The 24,217-nt window shown below is 42.4% G+C and overlaps 2 protein-coding genes across 6 annotated transcripts in view; one reads left to right on the top strand and one right to left on the bottom strand.

Moving 5' to 3' along the window:
* Window positions 1-13,413, top strand: part of mei4 (meiosis-specific, MEI4 homolog (S. cerevisiae)) — a 46,717-nt gene extending 33,304 nt beyond the window's left edge. For 4 of the 5 annotated variants that reach the window (XM_041976565.1, XM_041976566.1, XM_041976568.1 and 1 more), the window contains one exon: window positions 13,146-13,413. In XM_041976565.1, coding sequence (XP_041832499.1) covers window positions 13,146-13,394 — 249 coding nt within the window. In that variant the 3' untranslated portion in view covers window positions 13,395-13,413. Of the gene's footprint in view, window positions 1-4,623; window positions 4,805-13,145 lie in introns of those variants that run through there. The other variant, XM_041976567.1, reaches the window with a different exon arrangement.
* Window positions 1-24,217, bottom strand: part of LOC121634100 (gastrula zinc finger protein XlCGF57.1-like) — a 540,387-nt gene that overhangs the window by 317,784 nt on the left and 198,386 nt on the right. The gene's annotated exons all lie outside the window — the stretch shown is intronic.

Below are 24,217 nucleotides of genomic sequence, written 5' to 3'. Positions count from 1 at the left end.
GCTCGTCCTCTTCATCAGGTCCGCCTTCTAGTACCGGCTCGTCCTCTTCACCAGGACCACCTTCTGGTACCGGCTCGTCCTCTTCATCAGGTCCGCCTTCTAGTACCGGGTCGTCCTCTTCACCAGGTCCACCTTCTGGTACCGGCTCGTCCTCTTCATCAGGTCCGCCTTCTAGTACCGGCTCGTCCTCTTCACCAGGTCCGCCTTCTAGTACCGGCTCGTCCTCTTCATCAGGACCACCTTCTGGTACCGGCTCGTCCTCTTCATCAGGTCCACCTTCTAGTACCGGGTCTTCCTCTTCATCAGGTCCACCTTCTGGTACCGGGTCGTCCTCTTCATCAGGACCGCCTTCTAGTACCGAGTTGTCCTCTTCACCAGATCCACTTTCTGGTACCGGCTCGTCCTCTTCACCAGGTCCACCTTCTGGTACCGGCTCGTCCTCTTCATCAGGTCCACCTTCTGGTACCGGCTCGTCCTCTTCATCAGGACCACCTTCTAGTACCGGGTCGTCCTCTTCATCAGGACCGCCTTCTAGTACCGAGTCGTCCTCCTCATCAGCTCCACCTTCTAGTACCGGGTCGTCCTCTTCATCCGGACCGCCTTCTAGTACCGAGTCGTCCTCTTCACCAGGTCCACCTTCTGGTACCGGCTCGTCCTCTTCACCAGGTCCACTTTCTGGTACCGGCTCATCCTCTTCACCAGGTCCACCTTCTGGTACCGGGTCGTCCTCTTCATCTGGCCCACCTTCGAGTACCGGGTTGTCCCTTTTTCACCAGGTCCACCTTCTGGTACCGGCTCGTCCTCTTCATCAGGTCCGCCTTCTAGTACCGGCTCGTCCTCTTCACCAGGACCACTTTCTGGTACCGGCTCGTCCTCTTCATCAGGTCCGCCTTCTAGTACCGGGTCGTCCTCTTCATCAGGACCACCTTCTGGTACCGACTCGTCCTCTTCATCAGGTCCGCCTTCTAGTACCGGCTCGTCCTCTTCATCAGGACCACCTTCTGGTACCGGCTCGTCCTCTTCACCAGGTCCACCTTCTGGTACCGGGTCTTCCTCTTCATCAGGTCCACCTTCTACTACCGGGTCGTCCTCTTCATCAGGACCGCCTTCTAGTACTGAGTCGTCCTCCTCATCAGGTCCACCTTCTAGTACCGGGTCGTCCTCTTCATCCGGACCGCCTTCTAGTACCGAGTCATCCTCTTCACCAGGTCCACCTTCTGGTACCGGGTCATCCTCTTCATCAGGTCCACCTTCTACTACCGGGTCGTCCTCTTCATCAGGACCGCCTTCTAGTACTGAGTCGTCCTCCTCATCAGGTCCACCTTCTGGTACCGGCTCGTCCTCTTCACCAGGTCCACTTTCTGGTACCGGCTCGTCCTCTTCACCAGGTCCACCTTCTGGTACCGAGTCGTCCTCTTCATCAGGTCCACCTTCTAGTACCGGCTCGTCCTCTTCATCGGGTCCACCTTCTAGTACCGGCTCGTCCTCTTCATCAGGTCCACCTTCTAGTACCGGGTCGCCCTCTTCATCAGGACCGCCTTCTGGTACCGGCTCGTCCTCTTCACCAGGTCCACCTTCTGGTACCGGCTCGTCCTCTTCACCAGGTCCACCTTCTGGTACCGGGTCGTCCTCTTCATCAGGACCGCCTTCTAGTACCGAGTCGTCCTCCTCATCAGGTCCACCTTCTAGTACCGGGTCGTCCTCTTCATCAGGACCGCCTTCTAGTACCGAGTCGTCCTCTTCACCAGGTCCACCTTCTGGTACCGGCTCGTCCTCTTCACCAGGTCCACTTTCTGGTACCGGCTCGTCCTCTTCACCAGGTCCACCTTCTAGTACCGGCTCGTCCTCTTCATCAGGTCCACCTTCTAGTACCGAGTCGTCCTCTTTATCAGGTCCACCTTCTAGTACCGAGTCGTCCTCTTCATCAGGTCCACCTTCTAGTACCGGGTCGTCCTCTTCATCAGCACTCCCTTCTAGTACCGAGTCGTCCTCCTCATCAGGTCTATCTTCTAGTACCGGGTCGTTTTTTTCATCAGGACCGCCTTCTAGTACCGGGTCGTCTTCTTCATCAGGTCCTCCTTCTAGTACCGGGTCGGACCTTTTTAATCCTGGTGTGATAGATGAAGGAACATGCAGCTGCTGCATGCATGGTTTAACCCCAACATTCGGCTGGATGGAGGTTCAGATAAAGACCCAGATCAGAAGTTAAGCACCTCTGCAGCGCTTAAAAAAATCATCCTGCAAATCTGTCCAAATTGTTTTCTGCTAACAATCCAAACAACCACAGAATCTTCATGCACAGTTTTACATAAAATATCTGGATTGAGGCAAAACATGGTAAGAACTGAGTTTTTACATCACCTCCAAATGCCTGCAGGTAATCTTCTCAGGAGGTCTGTCAGCAGCAGATGCATGAAGGTGGCTGTTAGTGAGTTTGTGTTCAGGTGAAGCTCCCACACATGCAGCATTCTTCAGCTTTGATGTGTTTAAATCTGCTTTGTTGTCTCTGTGAGTCTGATTTGATCTGATATCTGGTCAAAGTGCTTTATTACAACAATGTGTTGAATTTTACAAACCAGAAGTTTAAAAGCCATTTTTTTCTCACACTCAGGGTAAAAATCTCCACTTCAGCAGCACTTCCACACACCAAACATTCCAGTTTTTATTTCATTTAACCTTTATTTAACCAGGTTTACAGTGACGACCTGGGCCAGAGGCAGTGGCTCAGGAGGTAGAGCAGGTCGTCCAATGATCGGAAGGTTGGCGGTTCGATTCCCGCTCCCGCAGTCATCGGTCGTTGTGTCCTTGGGCAAGACACTTAACCCTCCTTGCCTCCAGTGTTGGCATCGCTGGTGTATGAATGTGTGGATGAATGTTCGGTGATGGTCGGAGAGGCCGTAGGCGCAGACTGGCAGCCACGTTTCCGTCAGCTTGCCCCAGGGCAGCTGTGGCTACACACGTAGCTTACCATCACCAGGTATGAGTGAGGAGTGGATGAATAATGGATTCACAATGTAAAGCGCTTTGGGTGCCTTGAAAAGCGCTATATAAATCTAATCCATTATTATTATTACTATTAAAACATATGATGGTACGTGCATGTAGCAATGTCAGTTTTATTTATATAGCACATTTACTGTATCTACATATTAAAATGTAAAATTTCAACAGTCTTAATGTGAGGAATGAACCAGGTAATGTTCATTGTGATAGCTGCGATGTCCATACTGGTTTTGTTTTTAAAAAAAAGTAAGCTCCTCCTGGATACTGGGCTCCAGTCCAGACGCCCTGAGGAGGAAACTCGTTTTGTCTGCTTGTATTCGCAGTCTAGTTCTTTCAGTCACAGCTGGTGACCCTAGGTGAAGGTAGGGACGTAGATCTGCTGGTAAATCCAGAGCTTCCCCTTTCAGCTCAGCTCCTTCTTCCCCAGGACAGACCGATGCAGAGTCCACATCACTGCAGACGCTGCACCGATCCTCCTGTAGATCTCCCGCTCCATCCTTCCCTCAGTCCCGAACAAGACCCAGAGATACTTGAGCTCCTCCACATGAAGCAAGAATTCATTTTCGACCCGGAATTTCTACCCTTTTCTGCCTGAGGCCTATGGTCTCACATTTTCATTGTTAAAACAAAGCAAATGAAAATTATTCCACATGCACTTTCTGAAGAAAATCCTGCTGATGATTATTGGATCCAGGATTGATCCACAATTTTAGATTGGGTTGATGCTATTGGATTGTTTCTGATTGAGTTATGTTGCTGTGGATCAGTGTGTTGTATCCCTGAGTAGGCTGAATCCTCTCGGTTTCTGGAGATTACACCACAAAATGATTCTTATTCATCACACAGCTCAGTCAAGTCAAATTTATTCCAGAAGGAGAATAATGCATCATTTGGATGTTTTTTGTCTTGATTGTTTCCATTAAAGTGAGTTGAAAGTAGATTTTCTCAAAGTTTGCCAATAAAGTGCTGGTCCTTCAGGGTTATCTGCCTCTGTTATGCTAATGTAGTCGAGGATGTGACAAGATGAATGAATTAATGGAGCGGCAGCCTCATCGCAACGCTTTGCCTCCCACCTGAGATGAAAGTTATTTAAGGAACAAATGAGTCTGTTCTGACCCACACGCACCCTGCTGTGTTTTTATCAGTAGCCATGGAAATAGGAAGCAGTGTGAGGCTTCCTGTCTCTGGCTGGGGAATCGATGGCTCTGCAGTCCAACTTGCATCATGAATTACCTGAAACCGACTTTCACAGGAATTCTTTAAGCTCTGCGGATAGAAGCCGGCGAGGATGTCTGCACACATTCATTCTGAGTTTAGATGTTTTTCTTATTATCAGCCTTTCTTTAAATCTTTGCCTTATCACTCAGCAGCAGGTAGATTATTTGCTTTAAAATCGTTATACTGCAGAAATGAAAGTATGACAAGGTTTTTCACCTCCATCTTTATGCCTGTCCGTCATGTCGTTCTGACGCTTCCTGCGGACAGGTTTTTCTTTACTCATTCATTTAACATCCTTTGTTTCGAAGCTCTGTTGGCATGTGCCGTGATGGCTAAATTAATTAGCATTCTTTGACTCTCTGGTCTCCTGTTGTCTTCATCTCCATCGTTTTCCTCCCACAGCGTTCGCCTGTCTCAGCTGTCACCGAGATAATCCGTTGGATCCACTGTTCTGCTTTATCTTTGATGTCACGTGTTTCTTGTCAAACAGGATGGTCCCGACAGTATTACTCTGCAAGTACACCATGTGGTTTTCTGACTTTTATGTAGGGTTCATCTCTACAGACAAAACTTCAGGATGTGGGAATATACTTGTCTTTGTCTTCACTGTCACTTTATAATACTTAATGCTGATTTAGTCTCATCTACAGACTGATTTGATATGAGAACTTAAGCTGCTGTCTGACTGATCTGTAAATTATTTGTTTGGAAAGCAGCTAAACTGTAGCTGTCACTGGCAATGAACATGTAAAATAAATTCACCATTTTTAGCCCAACATTCAGTGTTGCTAGTTATATTAAAAGAGCAGGAAATTGTCCAGAAAAAAAATCTTTCTGCCAAAACCTCCACAATTCAAATTATAAATAAGCCAAAAGAGAGACGCTTTGTACCATTTTGGTAACAGGAACATTACAGATGCAGTCCAATGACATTCAGTCCAGTTCACTGTAATCTAGATATAATCCAGTCAAGTCAAATTGATTATATTAGTCCACATTAGTCCAACTGTTCATACAAGTCATTTTATTTAAAAAAAAAAAAGAGAGAGAGAAAGAGAGAGAGAGAGAGAGAGAGAGAGAGAAGCTTAGTGAAGGAAACCTTTGCACTTCAACAAATCTTCTTTTTGGGTCAATCCTCCATGCTATACAGCACCGAGAGAGTGGAGAAGAAAAACTTACATTAGAACCGGAACAAGGAAAAAACCTTCAGGAGAACTGGAGAACTGGAAAATCTGCAGCAGAACCAGAACCAGGAAGGGTGACCATCTGCCTGGACCGGTTGCGGGTGGAGAGAGTGGAAAGTTCCAGGAAAGTGTTAAATAATTAGTTAAATATCTTTATGGAGTCTTCACCGACATCGATCTAAGGACAGGTTGTTGCAGAAGTTCTGTTTTGGTTCTGTTAGGTCTTAGTGCTGCTAAAACATCCTGTTAGACTGGAAAATTGGGTGAACATCTCTGGTCCAGATCCAAATTCATCTTAAACCTATATGAAAAACAGAAACTGCTGCTGTAAATCATTCAAAATAGCATGCATATTTCCCCAAGGCTCCATGTTGGGTCCCCTATTGTTGAGCATTTATCTGATGATAATTATGCTGACGACACTCAGCTTTATATCACTGTCTCACCAGTGGACACAACTTGAGTTTGTGTCTCAGTCAAATGAATACTTGGACGTTCTAGAATTTTCTTCAACTAAATAAGGATAAGTCTGAAATGATCTCTAGAACCTTAGATGAGCATCCAAAGATTACTGTCCAGCTTCAGTCAGTAATGTTAAAACCAACGGATCAATTCAGAAATCTTGGTGTCGTTTTGGACTCTCAGCTAAATTTTAACAGCCATCTTAAAGCAGGAACCAAATCAGCCTTTTTCTATCTGAAGAATATATCTAGAATAAGGGGACTGATGACTCAGCATGAAAAACTTCATCTGTTTTATTCCGTCTTTACTACTGTAATGGAGTTTTTACAGCTTTCTCTAAAAACCACTAAGACAACTGCAGCTAGTCCAGATTGAGATCCAGAAACATCTAGACGCTGGTCGAAGCATCACCAGGGTCACTAAATATCAGACCGTCATAAAGACAAACAACCTGGCAACTGGCCAGCTGTCCAGGGTGTGCCCCACTGGAATAGAAAATGGGTGGATGGATGGGTGTCCTCCTGTAGAAAAGTGGTTCATCAGTCTGCAGGCCGATGCACTAGAGTTGTGCTGTAATAGCCACAATCATGCACAAGTTTGATTTTTGACCCTTCATACAACAAACTGTGAACACTGACTAGTAAACAGGTGATCTCAGACTGCAACAGAAACCAGAAGTTAATGTAGGCCAGCACCAGGGCCTTACCAGTACCATGGTTTGTGCTCAGGAGTAACCAAAATTAAAAAAAAAAAAACAAAACAAAAACAACTCAAACTCTGATAAAAACATCAAGGTGAATTCAAGGAAAGTTTACATTTTAATTTGGTCTATTATTCTGTTAATAAAATCTCACAACATCCTTTTAAACGTCAGCATATGGATGCGCAGCTCCTTCAACATCTTTCATTGATGTGTGACGTAAATGTAATTCTCTCATATTAGAGTAAATAACGTTTTTACTGAGTGCACGAGTTGCTTTCAGCAGCAGATCTGCTCACAAGTAATTGAATGTTTTCTAATCAGCTGTGATTCACAGCACATTCCTTACTCATTAAAAACTCAATTTAAGACCTTGGAAACTGAATAATTATAATCTAATATTTAAGCTCAGACCTAAATAACAGGCTGCAGATACAGATGAGTGATTAAATAAGAAACCCAAACCTCTGATCCCTGCAGTTATGCTCTGTGTGTGTGTGTGTGTGTGTGTGGGGGGGGGGGGGGGGGGTAATTTGGCTGAATCCCACTTGTAACCCATACCCAGGAAGGCAGGACACCCATAAATGTATATTCAGCATCAATAAGGATGTAAAAATAGTTTAAAACGACTTCTGATGACATATAACGATAAAGTAAGGGTATGTCATTTTCTAAGGGGATGTTTTCAGCCCCTACCCCCTTACCACTTTGTTTTAAGAGGTAGGGAAAAGCAAGAAAAAGGGATAAAAAAAAAAAGAAAAATGGGATTCGGCCTTAGTAGTTAACATCTAAGGGCTGAACATTCCTCTTCATAGTTCTTCTCAACGGCTCCCCCAAACATGTGACTTTCCTGTTGTAGCTTCCAACTGCCCCAGTCCTCAAAAAAACAGAATAGCTTAAACTGGAAGGAGCTTATTTGTTTTTGTGGAGAACGTTCATATTTAAAACGGAGGACTTTCATAAAATGGATTTCCATCAGAGAATTTTTTTGCAGATGATGATTTTGCGTTACAAGGAGGACATTTCTGCTTTCTGAGAGTCAGATCTTCTCGGCTAGCATTAACTTTCAACTAGGGGTTGGTGATATATCGAATATACTGGATGTATCCCAAGTTGTTCAACATTTTATGTATAAAAACTATAGCATCTAGCACAAAATGTCAAGGCAGATGGAAATTAAATTTGAGACAGATGGTTCAGAAGAAACTGGGTCTATCATCTGGAAGGGGTCACAAGGAAGACGTTTAACAAAATGCAGTTACCTGCAAAAGGTGGCATAAAACAGGGCTATCCAGTCCGGTCCTACGAGGGCCGCAGTCCCGCAGGTTTCCATGTATCCCTGCTTCAACACACTTGCATCAAATTACATGGAAACGTGGAAAACCTGCTGGATTGCGGCTCTCGTAGGACCGAATTGAATAACCCTGCAAACGATGACAGAACGATAAATTTGTTTCTCCACCTGAAATGTTGTCTCCTACAACACGAAGAATGCCTCAAACTCTGCCTGGTGACATCTTCACCCACACCAGAGAAGTCGTAAAACAAATTAGCCACGAAGCCACATCTGTTTGCAGAATCAGTCCAATACAGAAACACCAAGACGCAAAGAGATGACTGCAGCAGTGAACTACATCTTGAAAGCAAGCGCGTTGGAAACGAGCTTTCATCGCCGGCACTTTTCTTTCCCCGTGGACGGAGCAGAGTTTCGGCAAAGCTGGAGCCCATACGGTTCCTTCATTTTGGTTCCTGCAGCACATTGCATTATGGGAAACAGTTAGCAACATCAATGTTGTTTGCATGCTGCATGGTTATATTTGTTACATTCGTCCGTAGTCTTAGAATAAAACGTTGTTTCCAAAGCAGGTTTCACCAAGCCTGACAGTTTTTACCTCCAGAGTCCCAGAGTTTTACATACTGTTTATTTTAGATGAGCAACATCATCGTCACACTCAAAGACGATAAACAGCCTCCTTTGCTGCATCAGATGTTCTATTAGCCCAGAATTATCCTTCAGAACTGACTCTATTATAACCCAGTGAAAAGGAGAAGAGAGGAGCCAGATCAAAGTGAAAGCCTGTTTGTCTACTGTCAAATTTCTGTTTAGTCTTTCCAAGTGGATGAACACTGTAAATACTATTGTTCTGTCTCTGGAGGAACTCTACTGTCAAAACAGCCGCCTCCAGTCAGCAGATGGGACTGAGATAACCTCCTGACTACAACTCCTGCAGCCACATGAGACGATTTTCCTCCCTGATAATGAATGTGTGCTTCAACTATTATGATCTGATCCCGAGATAAACTTAGAGAACCCGACAATACCTTACTTTTTGTATGTGTGTGTGAATTAGACAAAGCTGTCCGTCCTCCTTCCCCTGATAGACAAGATGTCAGGATATGAGCTCGGAAAGCACAAACTTGGATGAGATTGGATTGATTTTCTGTCAGTTGGATCAGTGGATTGTCAGCGGACCACCTAGAAAGAGATGCTTCGGGGAAAAATATAACGTTCCTTCAGGAGGGATGCAACAAAAGCAGAAGGGAAAATCAATTCCTGGGAGGAGTTGTGTCCTCTGCTGTGTTTGGTCATGTCGCATAAAGGCCTATAATCACTTTCACAGCAAAACCACCAGGAATCATTTATTTGTTTCATTTGTTTAGACCAATCAGATCAGCCTTCTAATTGTGTTTTTCCTCGTGCATTGAATCTGTAAAACCCAGTTCACCATCGGTCTCTTGCTAAGCTGCTTCCCTCCAGCTGTTCTTCTATAAAGTCCTTACTGAAGACGAGCCGCGGCAGAAGACTTCTGAGTCCCTCATAGACCAGAATATTCTTGTTTTTTAACCACACATTTGCATATTCAGCCATGATTCCACTAGGAGGCGCATTAGAGATTTGATTTTTTTTTCATTTGTAGGGTGTAACACAAGGATCAACATGGTGACCATAGCAGAGGTTAGCAGTTCCTTCACTTTGTGATCATGGCAGAAAAACTGCTAAAGCCCCATTTCCACCAAGGGGTCCGGCTCGGGATGGGACAGTTTGGTAAATTCTAATCTCTGTTAGCACAGCCAACTGTACCCATACCTGGAAGGCGGGGTTTCAGCCAGATGGCGAAAAACGTGTTGACATGAACTATAATGGAGAACATGGCCTAGAAACAGAGAACGGTGGAGTTTGTGTTCCTTCTTCTTGGCATGTGGCTTTAACCCTGTGGGGTTGGCGGATGTGCCAACATTGCATTTCCTATTTAAGATGACGTAGCAGCAAGACGCAGCCGCAAAGTAAGTAATGGTCAAAAACGTTCAGCATACTTTTTCTTGTATATTTACCGTCACATTTAGTGCAAGAAGAAAGAATAAAATTGGCTGATTCTATGGAAGGTCCTTCCAAGCAAGGAAAGAATAATTCTCAACAAACGTAATACCCATCAGTGAACAAACACACCGCATCAGCCAATCAAAATGTTTACTGACGAGTGACCAAACGTGCTGCCTCATGGTGGACAGGAGGACTAACACACCCAGGACGTGTCCAGCCTGTTATGTCCTGACAACTCGAACAACAACCTCCTGACATGTTGCTGCATTTTGATACAAATGTTGTTTATAACTTAATTTTTTGTTAGTTTAGTACATTTTTAAAATCAACTCTTTGTATTCTAAGTTGTATAGATGGTTCGTTAAACATGTTTGTGGTTTTCAGACTACAAACATGTCAAAGTGCTCTAAAGAACGATGCCAAACAAGGCAGGTGGACTGGTTTAGAGGTGAAATATAAAAAAACAAACCTGGTCAAAACGGCCAGTTTTACCCTAGAGCCCAAAGAATTCACCGTATATTTAAACATTAAGCCGTTCCCTTTTGTTTTTTGTTTTTTATATTAGCATTACTTAAAATAGCCAGGGTATGTACACACACACATTTCTAAAATATATAAACTCTGAAAAAGAAATATGAATAGAAAGTGTATAAACCTTGAAACTAAATTCATAAGTAACAAAAATTAAGTTGATGATTTACAAAAACAAGTCAAAAAGGAGAGGGTGGAACAAAAACAACAGAATAATCCGTCAAACATACCAAATCTTTCAGAGACCGTAGTGGTTTTGATGGCCTTGTGTTTATCTGAGGGGCAATAGATTGCAGATATAATAAAAAATTTGTATGAAAAACAGAAAAAGTTGGTTTGTGGCTTGAAAATTTACATTTATGAATAAAGAACTTCGCCTGTAAAGGTAGCAGGTTAATAAAAGAAGATTTTTCTCAGTTAGTATTAAATGAAAAACAAAAACAAAAATAACATATTCATCTGGCGTTAAAAGTTTAAGCCTTAAATTTTAGGTGAAATTTCACAGATATGAATTTATCCAGATCTTTCCACGGCGCTTTGGTGCACTGACAATGTCAGAAAATATTTCAGGTCAAGACAAAATGAACTAGAAGCATCACTTTTTAAACTTCACCACACATTGCTTGACAGGATAAATCTTATGTATAATTTTATAAGAGATTTACTTTCTTTGTAATAATTTATTTATATGGCAAGACTTTTGTCCAGGGAACATTATCACAGAATTGGGCCAGTAGGTAATAACATGGTTTAGAGGCGATTTGTAAGTTACATGTGGCCTTATTGTAGTTTTTGAGAGATCCGAAACAAACTTTCCCACAAAGTGTATAAAAGACTACATCCGCAGACAAAGAAACCTCTACAAAGACCAGTGGCTCCCACCAGAACGGCTTTTATAACCTTACAAAATGTGTTATATTGAACTGGAAAATAAAATTTCTCAATAAACTGCTCATAATTTCTTAATTGTCCGTTACTGCCGGTTAGCTGTTGGGCACTGTGTCCCGGTTATTCCAGATGTAATACATGTTCGGAGAAAAAATTTGCTTGTAAACCGTTTTCCATGCCAGTAAAACCTGCTTGTCAGACAGTTTAAGGGGTGTCTTATTAATCTGGTGGTTTCATACTAATAAACGCTAATGAGCCGTTTCTGCTTTGTTCTTATTGCTGAGTCACACAGGAAGTGACATTCTTTTGACCAATCAATGAATTGCAGTGCGTCAAGCTCCACCCCGTTAGGGTCGAATTGGTAGGATTGAGATCCCAATGAAAGGGTCCCAAAAAAGTAGGATGGTTGGGATATTCTGGCACCCTTCGCAGTTTCTGCCCGTGGAAATGGAAAAACGTGGCACCAAGCCGTCCCGTACCATGCCGGACTGGACCATGTGGTCAGGAAATGACAGGTTTCCGCGTCCGTTCGACTCCAGTCGGTTGTGGATTTTATTGAAGGGTCTATGACTGGTTGTGAACTTGGGAAAACCTTCATCTGGTAATCGTTGCTGGGAGTGGGCTGCAGGTTCTCTCTCTGTGGGTTTTCTTTCCCACTCTGGTGACGGATCTTCATCCTTGATGGCTAAATTACTGGCCTTCACACGTTGAGTCGCACATGGCTTCATTATGAGCTCTTTGTCAGCTCGACCTTCGTTCCGCCGCCTCTCTGCTGCCGATCCATCCTCACTCTGATTCCCTCCATCTCTTCATGTCTGAGGGGCTTTATGTGGGTTTTACATGGTCTATGAAGCCATTTAGTTCTTTTTATTGAAAACCTCCTCTAGTTTCCCATCATTTCCCTTACCATTTCTCACTTTACATTTAACACACTTGTAGATTAGGTAATTCAGTTTTTTGGTTTCCTTTTTTTGAGTAAGGATATGTAGGAGAATGTTTTGGTTTTGGTTTTATTTTTGTTTGTTTTGGTTTTCACATCATCATTTAAATGCAACTTCTACCACACTTCATTAGCTACGTTTACATTGACATATATTCCACCTGAAATCAATCAGTCATCAGATAAAGTGATCGGATCAGCTGATGGACAGATTTAATGAGACCATAAAGCTTCTGGTCTATGCAAACTAATTCAGAAAAAGAAGATGACGATATAGGAGGAAATAAATTAGATGAGTTTATTAAATAAAACGTAATCATACATTAATAAATAAATTAATGAAAAGAGAAAAAAAGGACATTTTATTAATGAAAAATTAGGAAATTATATTAAATCAAAGAAAAAAGAGACCAGATCTGCAGAAAAAGAAATTAAGATTAATAATAAAATAATGAAAAAGAAAAATAAATTGATCAAAAGAGAAAAATCAATAAAAAAATTGGAAAAAAATAAAAAGAAAGTTAATAAAAAGAAAAAACAACTAATTAAATTAATTAATGGTCTTTCCTCCGCCACTGACATGGTTTTAACTGTACTTTAAAGAAGTAGAAGCCAGTAAACTAAGGACTGTTCCAGGGCACATTTCTTTGTGAGCGTTGGGATGGGGGACTGACATTATTATTGTGGGAACTCATCCATCCATCACCTTCTTCTGGTTGTGAAGGCATCAGGTCCGGGAGGGAAACCCAGGCATCCCAGCGAGGATCCCAAGGTTTTCCCAGGCCAGAAAAAGTGTGTTCTGAGTCTGTTCGGGGGGTCTCTTCCCACCTGGACATGTCTGAAAAACCTCAAAGGAGAAAAATAAAGACATAAACCATAAAACTGTCCCTTCTGCAGGTGCAGGGAAGCTCAGGGCTCGACCAGTTTCCCGTCCACCAGTACCAGAACTCCTGCCACCTGTTCTGGATCTTGGAGAAGCTCCTGCAGAAGTCGGAGGTGGATGGGTGCAGGTTGGAGGCGATGTCGGAGCAGATGGATCTCCTGAGTCAGCTGGAGCAGCATGTCTTCCTTCTGTCTGAGGAGTTTCCCTTGTTTTCCATCTACATGTGGAGGATCGGAGGCCTTCTCACTGCTTCACACAGATAAAATGTTCCTGTTTCACCGCTGGGGCCCACAAAACTCCAGAATCAGAGGAATGGATCTCCTCAACAGATTCCCTTCTAGTTTACAGGTGTGTGTTTAAAACAGGTGTGACCTTAAAATGCTCATAAATGACATATAACCCACCAACAAATGTGAGTTTATTTTGTCCAGATCCTAATAAAAGACTTCAGTGATCCAAACTAGCGCAGAGGACGTCCTTCTTGACCACAAACACAAATCCATCTGTTCAAATTACAAACGAAGCAAACGTTAGTTAACCAGCAGCTGACATACGTTTCATTCTTGCTGTAAATACGCCTACAGGCGTCCAGCAGTACGTGGTTGCCTCTTCGTCTTGTTGAAAACTGTATGGATGTCCTAGGAGACAATGTGGCCAAAGGTTTGGATAACCCCCTGGTCAGAATCTCTGCTACTATCGAGAGTTCAGCACGAGGAAGATGAAATGACCTCCAAAAGACATAAAAAATGTTAAAAATGAAACATTTCTGTCATATTTTAAGCAAAAATCGATTTATTTATTTCAGTCTTTTACATTTTGATCAGACAGAAAGGAAAAAGCTTGAAGCTAAAGTTTGGGAACCCTGCATGGTCAGCCTTTGGGGATTAATCCATTCTCCCTTGTAAAGTAAGACATCTTTAGAGGTTCAGCCACAGGTTTTCAGTGGTGTTGAGGTCGGGAAACAGTGAGAAACCTTCAGCTAGAGTCTCTTCGGGGTGCATGTAGGATCATTGTCCTCTTTTAATCTTCAGTTTCTTTACAGAAAGTTTTCTTTGGGTCCAGAACTGGTTAAAAACCATCTCCCTCTGCCTTTAAATGCCCCCTTTGCCATTGGTTGCAACACAACCCCAAACCATGATCGATCCACCCCCGTGCCGAACAGTTCTATTTTAACCTGACGATGGTTCTGGAAGCAGGTCCGTTTGAGGGATCAGGCGGTCAAATATTCTTATGTGTGAAATATCTCTTTCACACATCTGGACACATCTGTCCATCTTTGTTTTTCATGGATGCTGCTTTTGTTTGACATCCTGGTCTCTGCACAGCTGAGTGCAGGAACATTTCTGCTGACATTTTGTGTATTTACTTATTTTGTACCACCAGTTTCTTTTTAACAGCGCTGCTGTTGCCCAGCAACTTCTCACTCACATTAATTGCATCAAGAACCAGCTGGTTGACATGGCAACCAGGGTAACAACAGCTTACATCCCTGCAGAAGTTAGAGGAGATGACATTCACAGAAATTGGAGAAACAAAGCTGCATTCTGCTGGAAAAAAATAATGTTCAGAGTTTTGTTTTTATTGATTTAAAACTCACACAGAAAAGATGGATTTCTGTGTTTTTATGACTTTAGAATGAGTTGTGTAGATCCAGAGATGCTGATGGTGTTCCTGCTCAACCCTCCACTGCATTACTACAGCAGCCCAGAAGGGACAAACTTATAAGTGACCTTTTATTAGTTTCTATGTGAATGTTGAGCTTGTTGCTGTAAGATCTTGTTAAATATTTTCATTTCTCTGATCTGGATTTGAGCCAGAAGTTCAGGAAGGGCCACATGGCGGATCAGGGAGGGGAAGCAGTGGAGAGATTAGATCTGGTAATGGCGGTGCTGAGTGGGTTGTTTCTGTTTCCTAACGATGAGGACTCTTATCAAACTGAGTGGCGATGATGCTCTCTCTTCCCTGCGGTTCATTTGCTCTACGTAGTAACGATTTGGGAGCTAAATAAGTTTCCTTGTACATCTTGAATTACCGGAGGCTGATGTGTCCCAGCTGAGCTGATTGAAATCACTCCTATTGTGTCTGCTTTGGGCTTCCGCCCTTTCCGTCTGTGATCTCCTCATCTTTCATATCCTGTTGAGAGAAAAGCAGTGATGGGGCGCTGGAAAGAATAAAAATGGACCTGTGATACGTGCAGGGATGGTTAATGTGGCTCGGTGGAGAAGGGGATCTGTCTCATCATGCGTGGGATTGACAGCTGCAGGCATGGAGAGCTGCGTCATCAGCAGACAACTCCAGCGAGGAGTCGGCATATGAACACAAGCTGTCATCAGTGGAGGAGATTAACACTCCCATGATGGAAAAACGGGGACTTTATCAAATCTGACCCACTGCTGAGGTTTTCACGAGACAAAAGTAAGAATGCTGTAATTTTTATTTATGTCAGTGATCGGTGGCCCTGCTCAGCTTCCTGTTAACACAAATATACAATAAGCCAATCACATGGCAGCATGTAGACGTGGTGAAGACGACTTGCTGAAGGTCAAGCTGGGCATCAGAATGAGGAAGAAAGGAGATTTAAGTGACTTTGAACATGGCATAGAATAGAATAGCAATAGATTAGAATAGAATAGAAATACTTTATTAATCCCTTCAGAGAGCCCTCAGGGAAATTTGGGTACCAGTAGCAATACAACACCAACAGTAAAGCAGGACAAGCACAAGACACAATATATACGGGTACAAAGCAAAATAGAGGCAAATAGAATGCAATAAATATAACAATAATAACAATAAGATAAGTTAAATAAAACAATATAAACAAGCATTGCACACAGTAGAGGTGGAACAGATTCCCAGTTCACTATTGCACGTATAAGTTATTACAACTGTTTGTATGGTTATTGTGCATGTGTTGTATCAGGCGGACTGCACACCTCCCTCTCCCCCCTCCTTCTCCCCCTCCTGCCTAATGCAGGTTGTTAGTCTGACTATTTACTGGGATTTTCAAACACAACTATCTTCAGGGTTTCCAGAGATGGTCTGAAGAAGAGAAAATATCCAGCAGATGGGCTACAGCAGCAGAAGACACACCGGGTTCCTCCTGCCAGCTAAGAACAGGAAACTGAGGCTACAATTCACACACACTCACCAACACTGGACAATAGAAGATGGAGAAACGTTGCTGGTCTGATGAGTCTCCATTTCAGCTCCACATTCAGATGCTCGGCTCAGAATCTGCTGGAAACATCATGAAAACATGGATCCATCCTGCCTTGGATCAACGCTTCAGGCTGCTGCTGGTGTAATGGTGGGGGGAGATTTTCTTGGTCCACTTTGGGCCCCTTAGTACCAACGTGGCCTGGTTTAACCAGCACAGCCTACCTGAGTATTCTTGTCCATGTGGTGGAAATATCTCATAAAACCATCGCTGAGAAATAAATCCAGAAAGCTTCAGCTGTTTTTTATATTATTTATTATGCTGCAGGAGAAAAAAACTGGTTCATCAGAGTACAAGAGTCTTCAGCAGAAGTTTGGATATTATTATATTATATTATTCCAACACCCGTTTCAGACAATCCCAGCTAGAGCTGAGCTCTACCAACTCTCACCTCGATCAGACTGCAGCTGGAGTTGGATTATAGCCTAAATCAGTGGCTGCCAACCTGAGGGGCCCAGCTCGGCTAGTAAAATGTGTAGTTTTTGCACTTCTAACAGAACATGGACACATTTGTGACTCGTGGACAAACGATAATGAATCAACAGGCATTGCAGCAGCTAAAAAAAAAAAAAAAAATGATTAAACATACCTTGTCCTGGTCTTGGCCGGCTCATTGGTGGGTAATGAAGCATGGCCACAGTGTGTCGTGTCTCAAAACAGAATGAAAAAAGTTCCAGTGCCTCTCCGGAGGCTTCTCATCCCGAAAGCAAAGAAAAGCCTGTTGGTGACGTCAGAAATGAAGTTGTCTTCTCCACGGTGGAATGATGGTATGCACCGCCGCCTCACAGCAACAGGGTCAGTGTTTGGGTGGTAGCGGTGGTGGAATCAGAGGCTTGACATGTTTATTAATGAAAAGGGGCCCTGCAGGAACCAGTGGACCTGGACCTGGACTCAGACTTCTCCTGGACTGTAGGATCTCAGGTCTGTGGTGAAGAGGTTTGAGAAGTCCACCCTGCTACTGGCAAGGTGGACTGGATCAAGTCACACTACTTTGGTTATTATATCAAAGTGGTAAAGTATTTAGTTGAGGACTGTGGTTACACCACATCCTGCTTTAATGATGAGAACATTTTAAAGCTCAGCAAACAGAAAGCGGTTTTCAGTTAAACGTCCTCGAGCAGGGAACACGGTGAGGGTGAACATTTGTCATCAGATTTGGTAAAAACTTCTGTCCTGTGGGAGTTATCACGCAGAAGTCTGCTGGTTTGCCAGCCTAAAGCAGCATGCTGAACCCTTACCAAGCAGCCATACTGGTCCAGTCTTTTTCTAACTGGACTGTCATGAACTTTAACGTTTAACTTGCTGACTGAGGCCTGAAGAGTCTGAGATGGAAATCTGACTTGGGCTGAACTAAAACTGAAATATTTGTTGTATTTACATCATTCAAGCCCTGGTAATACTGAATACTTGTAGGTAAGTCCTGAACATAACATGATGTTTGTATAATGTGAGAATAATTTAAGTAGATGTTTGACATTAGTTCAGATTACATGGACTTGATTTTTAGTTTTAGGATTGTAAATACTTTATAATGTTTGGTAAAAGAGTAAAAATGACACGTAGTTATGAGCTGCAGATATGTTTTTGCTTTGTTTTTTACAGACCTGTAATAAATTCAGCTCACATTCCTCCTCTTTTTTTATCGAAAGGATGAAAAATGCAGCAAAGTAACGACAAAACAAACAAACACAAGAGGGGAATTGAATTTGCTTGAACTTGTAGAATTGATCCAAGGAAACAAGAATGACAGTCCTGTGGGTAAAGGAGGATTAAACCGCTCCACGTCCTAGCATTTTGGATTACAGAGACCTGAAGATGGGATGGAAGCAGTTTTCTTTTCAACCTTGAGGGCTGTTTTTTTCTAAGCATTTATGATGATGAAGAGATAAAAGATGAGTCCTCTTGACCTCAGTTGATGTGGGCGCTAACTGAGCTGTGATGCTCCTCCAGATGCTCAGCTAATGGATTTATTACCAAACTGGACCCTCAGAGAGCGAGTCGCTGCTGTTCAGGAACATGCTCGTAGGAATGTTCATCTCAGACTCACATAAATGTAGAAATGTTTTTACACGGTGTGAAAATGGAAAATGATGCTTATGGAAAACAACCCTGGCTGTGCTGGGATAGGGGAACCATCACTCACCCTCCACCTTCTAGTAGCGGGTTGGGCCCGCTGTACTCATCCAGAACAGCCTAATTCTTGGTGTGATAGATCCAACCAGGTGGTGGAAACCTTCCTCAGAGGTTTTCTCCATGTTAACATGACAGCATCACACAGTTGCTGCAGGTTTGTCGGCTGCATCCATGATGAGAATCTCCCGTTCCACCACATCCCAAAGCTGCTCTACTGGACTGAGATCTGGTGGCTGTGGAGGCCGTTGGAGTCCAGTGAACTCATCGTCATGTTCTAGAAAGCAGGTGGAGATGATCTGAGCTTTGTGACATGGTGCATTATCCTGCTGGAAGTAGCATCAGAAGATGCTACACTGAATCTGCCCGGAAAAGGAGATCACGTTGATCCAAGGCAGGATGGATCCATGTTTTCATGATGTTTCCAGCAGATTCTGAGCCGAGCATCTGAATGTGGAGCTGAAATGGAGACTCATCAGACCAGCAACGTTTCTCCATCTTCTATTGTCCAGTGTTGGTGAGTGTGTGTGAATTGTAGCCTCAGTTTCCTGTTCTTAGCTGGCAGGAGGCACCCGGTGTGTCTTCTGCTGCATCCTGGTCCAGAAAACTGCTGCTCTGGATATTTTCTCTTCTTCAGACCATCTCTGGAAACCCTGGAGATGGTTGTGTGTAAAAAATCCCAGTAAATAATCAGACCAACAACCATGCCACGTTCAAAGTCTTTTAAATTCCCTTTTTTCCTCAATCTGATGCTCAGTTTGACCTTCAGCGAGTCGTCTTCACCACGTCTACATGACTACATGCTGCCAGTGTAATTGGCTGGTTAGATATTTGTGTTAACAAGAGCAAATATTAAAGTACAGAGAGGATGGGAAGTCGAGGGTGCTAATCCACTTCTGAGGTGTTCACAGGTAAAATGGGCCGTGGTCCACAGACCTCGCTGCTTCATGTGTTCCAGTTTGACAGCACGCCTGTTATGTGAAATATCTCCGCTGACTCGACTCAGTGTGAGTGTATTTATCTTTGGATGATGTGTGAGTGTGTGTGTGAGTGTGTGTGAGTGTCTGTGTCCAGCTCCTCGGCACAAACACTCCTCATTCCCTCGGCTGCTTCGAGAGGCTGATGAATGCAACGCGCTTCGGAAAGCTCTTAATCAAGGACAACTTCTGCTCATTCATCTTCATTTTTACAGCTTTTCTGCATCATTGGAAGATTACAGTAATATTTTCACATGACACGTTATTTCTCAGGATATCAGCAGAAATGCAGAGTGGAAAGAGCCAATGTCAGCCTTTATATTATCAGAGCCTTTCTCCGAAATAACCACTGGATGAATCAGGAGCAGATTGGTTGTAGATCTGACAGCCGGTACAGCTCCTCACATTTCCCCTTGTGCTGATAGAAGTCATGTTAAATGGAAAGCACAAGCTCCGGAGCTAAAAGCTCAATTTTGTCTTTGTTAGATTGGAGCTACAGGAATAAGTCAAGCCTCTGAGGCTGACCTGATAGGTGTGAATCCATCCTGGTAAACGGATGGTTTCATCTCTAATTTTCCAGCCTGCATCCATGCTTCACTTCTGGCTTTTCAGAGATTGATTGTGCCCATCGGAGCCAGACGCTGCTTATTAATGACGTTCATTTGTAACGGAAACACCCATTAAATCAGCTGATGTCCATGTTTAGTGGAAGCTTCCTCTCTCAGCTCGTCATCACCCGGACCTTAATGACCTGCTTGATTTGAGAAGCTGACTGACTGTTTCCAGCTGTTTTCATTCCTCTCTGCATCTGAGCCGGATTCAGATCCTGGTGAACACTTCAGGGCCTCTTTCGCTGAAACCTAGTCCACGAAACAGATTCGGAAGGGAAAGTTTTCCTTTTGGAGTTTAAACTTCAGGATCTTCAGAATTATGATTTTTGTTTTAAAATAAAAAACTAAAAATAAAATGTTATCCAGGGCAGGTTAGTTTACTGGTCCCAGTTCAGTGTTACCTGGGATGGGTTTGCTTACTGGTCCCGGTTTAACTTTATCCGAACAGTCTGACACTTGGGGAGGTCTGTGTTCCTCGTTCTTGATGTCTCAGCAGCTTCAGGTGTGTCCATAACTCACCTGAGCACCGTATTTAACCACGCTTGTCAGGTAGTAACTTAAGCTGGGTACACACATAAAGGACGGCAAACACCCGACTGTCTTAAGTCTGTAAAATGATCCTGTGGTCTAAGGTGTGTTAAGATCGAATTCGTCCCAATAATCGGCTCCGAAACAGGTTGTGGCCGACAACCGGAAGTATTAAACGTTCAATATTTACGACCAAATATCTTCGCGTGTGGAAAGCCGACGACTCCTGAGTCGTCTCTGTGGGGTCTCTACCACATAAAAAATCTTTTCAGATTTAGAAAATCCTTATGGTAAATGGTCTGTACTTATATAGCGCTTTTATCCAAAGCGCTTTACATAAACGTCACATTGACCCATTCACACACACATTCACACACTTATGTGTGTACCAGCCTTAAGGCTAGTTCCAGTTAGTCCACAGCCAATCCCTGTGGGTAAATATTAAAAGCAGCAGGACTGTAATTCTCTGTTGTAACTGCTCGGTTTGAACTAACTTCTGACTTTCAGCCCTCTGAAATATTCAACATGTAGTGAGTTAATCTGTTGGGGGGGAGGAACCCGGCTCATCAGACTGCCTCCGATTGTCAGAGTGCAGCTGAGCGTGATTCTAATCAATCACTGTCAGTTGACCTCTTTTTTCCAGGTGTCGCTTCCTATTGATCACCCCTTTTTAAACTTTTTCTCATTCCTCATCGATCAGTGGACAGAAAGGACATCCTGACAGACACACACTACAATTTGTGTAATTTTGTCTCTCACATCTGATGTCACATCCTTGGGAAAGCTCAGTACTTTAGTACATTTTCCAACACGTTTCTCATGTCTTTCACACCTAAGCCACCAACAGTCAGAGTCTGAGGCCCAGCCGTCTGCTTGTGTAGGGAGATTTCATCTCGGTTATCAGATGTAGATCCACAATCCTGCAGCAGTGGAGCAAGCATGTTCTGTATTCTGCATGTCTGATGCAACTAGCTCAAACTTCTGTTGTTGATTCATCATTTTCCATTTGCTACTTTCACAAAGTTGTCCATGTTTTGCTAGGAGTGAAAAAACTATGATGTTTTAGTTAGCCCAGGTGTTTAGCTACAGCAGCAGCACTTTATGCTAGTCTCTTTAGTTCCAGATGTTCCCTCTCCCTTCCTTTTAGTTTCATTCTCCAGGATGTCCTAAAAACAAAGATGACATAGACTGGGCTCTTTCACAGAATCTAGACCAAGATAGAGGCAAACAGCTGGTCACCGTAGCAACGACACTATAAAAACACCACACTTCGTACTTCCAGGAGCAGAAACAATGCAGGATTTTTCCCAACTGGAGGGAAGTAGTAATGGAGGAAGTACCCAAACACCATACTTAAGTAGAAGTATAACTAAACAGATAAAAATGTAATCTAGTAAAAGTACCACATTAACCATTTTACTTCAGTAAAGTAATTACTTGCTTTTAAATATAAGGTATTAAAAGTAAAAGTACTTGGTGAATGTACTGGCTAATGTGGTGGTCTATAGTACCATTAATATGCTGACTGTATGTAGATGTTACCACATCAGTATTATGGTGCTAATGATGCAGATGGTGCTACTAGGAACACTGGAAACATTTCATATATCACACATGTAAACAGCACTGCCAGGAAGTTCTAGACAATCTGATCCTTTTATCCCATCGGACAATCCATCAGCTAATCACGTGACACCACAGAGGATGTTAATCTCTTCCTGAGATCTTCAGAGTGAACCTTCTCATCAATCTTTGGCTCGATGTGGGCTGAATGTTCATGTTTTATCTGACAGATAGCAAACTTCACAGCTCCATCACTCATCTCTCCCTCTGAACTGACCACATCTCTCAGGCTGCTGGTTAAAGGTCAAAGACTCCAATCTAACTGTAGCCTGAGGGAAAAAGAATAAACGGTGGATAATTAAAGGGATGAGCATGTTATTAGTATTCTCTGACCCTGTCTGCAGTAACCTGGTGGCTGGTGGAGCAACAGCTACAAGTATGAGGCCTGCAGAAGAAGAGCAGCTGCTTGGAGGAGGTGCTAACTGGTGGGCTTGTTCCTGTTAAACGCTTTATTCTGACAGTGAGTTTCTAGTTCAGCTTTTTCTTTTACTACATTATAAATACATTTATTTAAGCATATTTACAGTCAATATCATTTAAATATTATTTGTTATGTATTCATGTATTTATACATCTGTTCATAAATATTTTTATTCACTTTACATTTTTTAAAAATTTATGCATATTTACATGACTTACTTATGTACTTGTACAGTATAAATAATTAAATGTATTTATGCACATTTAAACATTTATTCATATTTACATATTTATTCATGTATTTATGCAGTATTTATAAGGTAATGTATTCCTATTTTTTCACTTTATATTTAAATATTTCTTATTATTTACATTACCTGGGCTGTACACTGGTGTGGTGGTCGGCACCACAGCTTCACAGCAAGAAAAACATTTTTATAAAGTTTTATTTATAATTGATTAAATGTGTTTATATTTAAATTGATATAAATTTAAACACTTATACAAATGTGCATATTTGTGTATTTATAAGGTATTTATTTGCATTTAAATTGATTCATTTATCATACAGTATTTATTTTTTGTGGACAATAAAGTTAATCCTATCTTAATTATTTATATACATTTATATAGAATTGACCATTTTTTTCCTTTACGTTGATTTATAAACCAATAAAAGATTTTCTTTATTAAAATGTTTAAATCATCTGCAAACTTTAAGAAAAACTGTCACGAATCTGCAGAGCCAAATATAAAATATAATAAAACTTTTACTTTAGCCACCAGGAGTAAATCTGATAAACCTGAGCTGCATTTTTCTCTGCATTACCAATAACAACAGTGCTTTTACTGCTGCAGTAACAAAGTCTTTATTACAGCGACAATAAGAAGTGATCAGCCGTCTCAGAGGAGCCTGATTCATACCAGCCGTCATCCCACTTCACGTCGGTGATCAGGTGATGAAGATCAGAGCTCACGCAGTGTACAGCAGATTTACACATGCCGGCTTATTATTTATAATAATAGCAGCCTAAGGAGGAGTTGTTCGGGAAGAATAAAATCTAGTGTCACCTTGACGGTCTTTAAAGCTCCTCATGTGAGGAACCAGTTCTAAACTCCATACCTTTCACCATCATCTCAGCCTATAGACGACATGTTCTACACATAAAATACAGCTTAGATGTTACAATGATGATGTTTTTATTCAGGTCGCGTAAGACTTACAGCAGTGAACATAAACACCTGCCTACAGACGCCCTTACAGAGTAGAAGAAGAAATTATTCTTAATTAATATTGGTAGTGTCTGCAGTTACTGCTGGGTAACTTTCATGTCCTCACTTTTCTAATCAGCTGATTCCATTAAACGGTGTATTTATGGTCCTCCTGTGGTGTGAAACATACGGTCCAGGGACAAAAACCGGCCTATCAGAGGGTCCAGTCTGGCCCGCCGGATGAATTTGGTGAATTGAAAATAACATAGAAGATATTAACTGCAATATTTAAGTTAACATAACTGTAATATTCTAATAAATATAACTGTAATATTCTAATAAATAATACTAACCCATCAGCACAC

Source organism: Melanotaenia boesemani, chromosome 22 (assembly GCF_017639745.1).
Source record: "Melanotaenia boesemani isolate fMelBoe1 chromosome 22, fMelBoe1.pri, whole genome shotgun sequence".
NCBI lineage: Eukaryota > Metazoa > Chordata > Actinopteri > Atheriniformes > Melanotaeniidae > Melanotaenia > Melanotaenia boesemani.
This window is presented reverse-complemented; position numbering and strand designations above follow the sequence as displayed.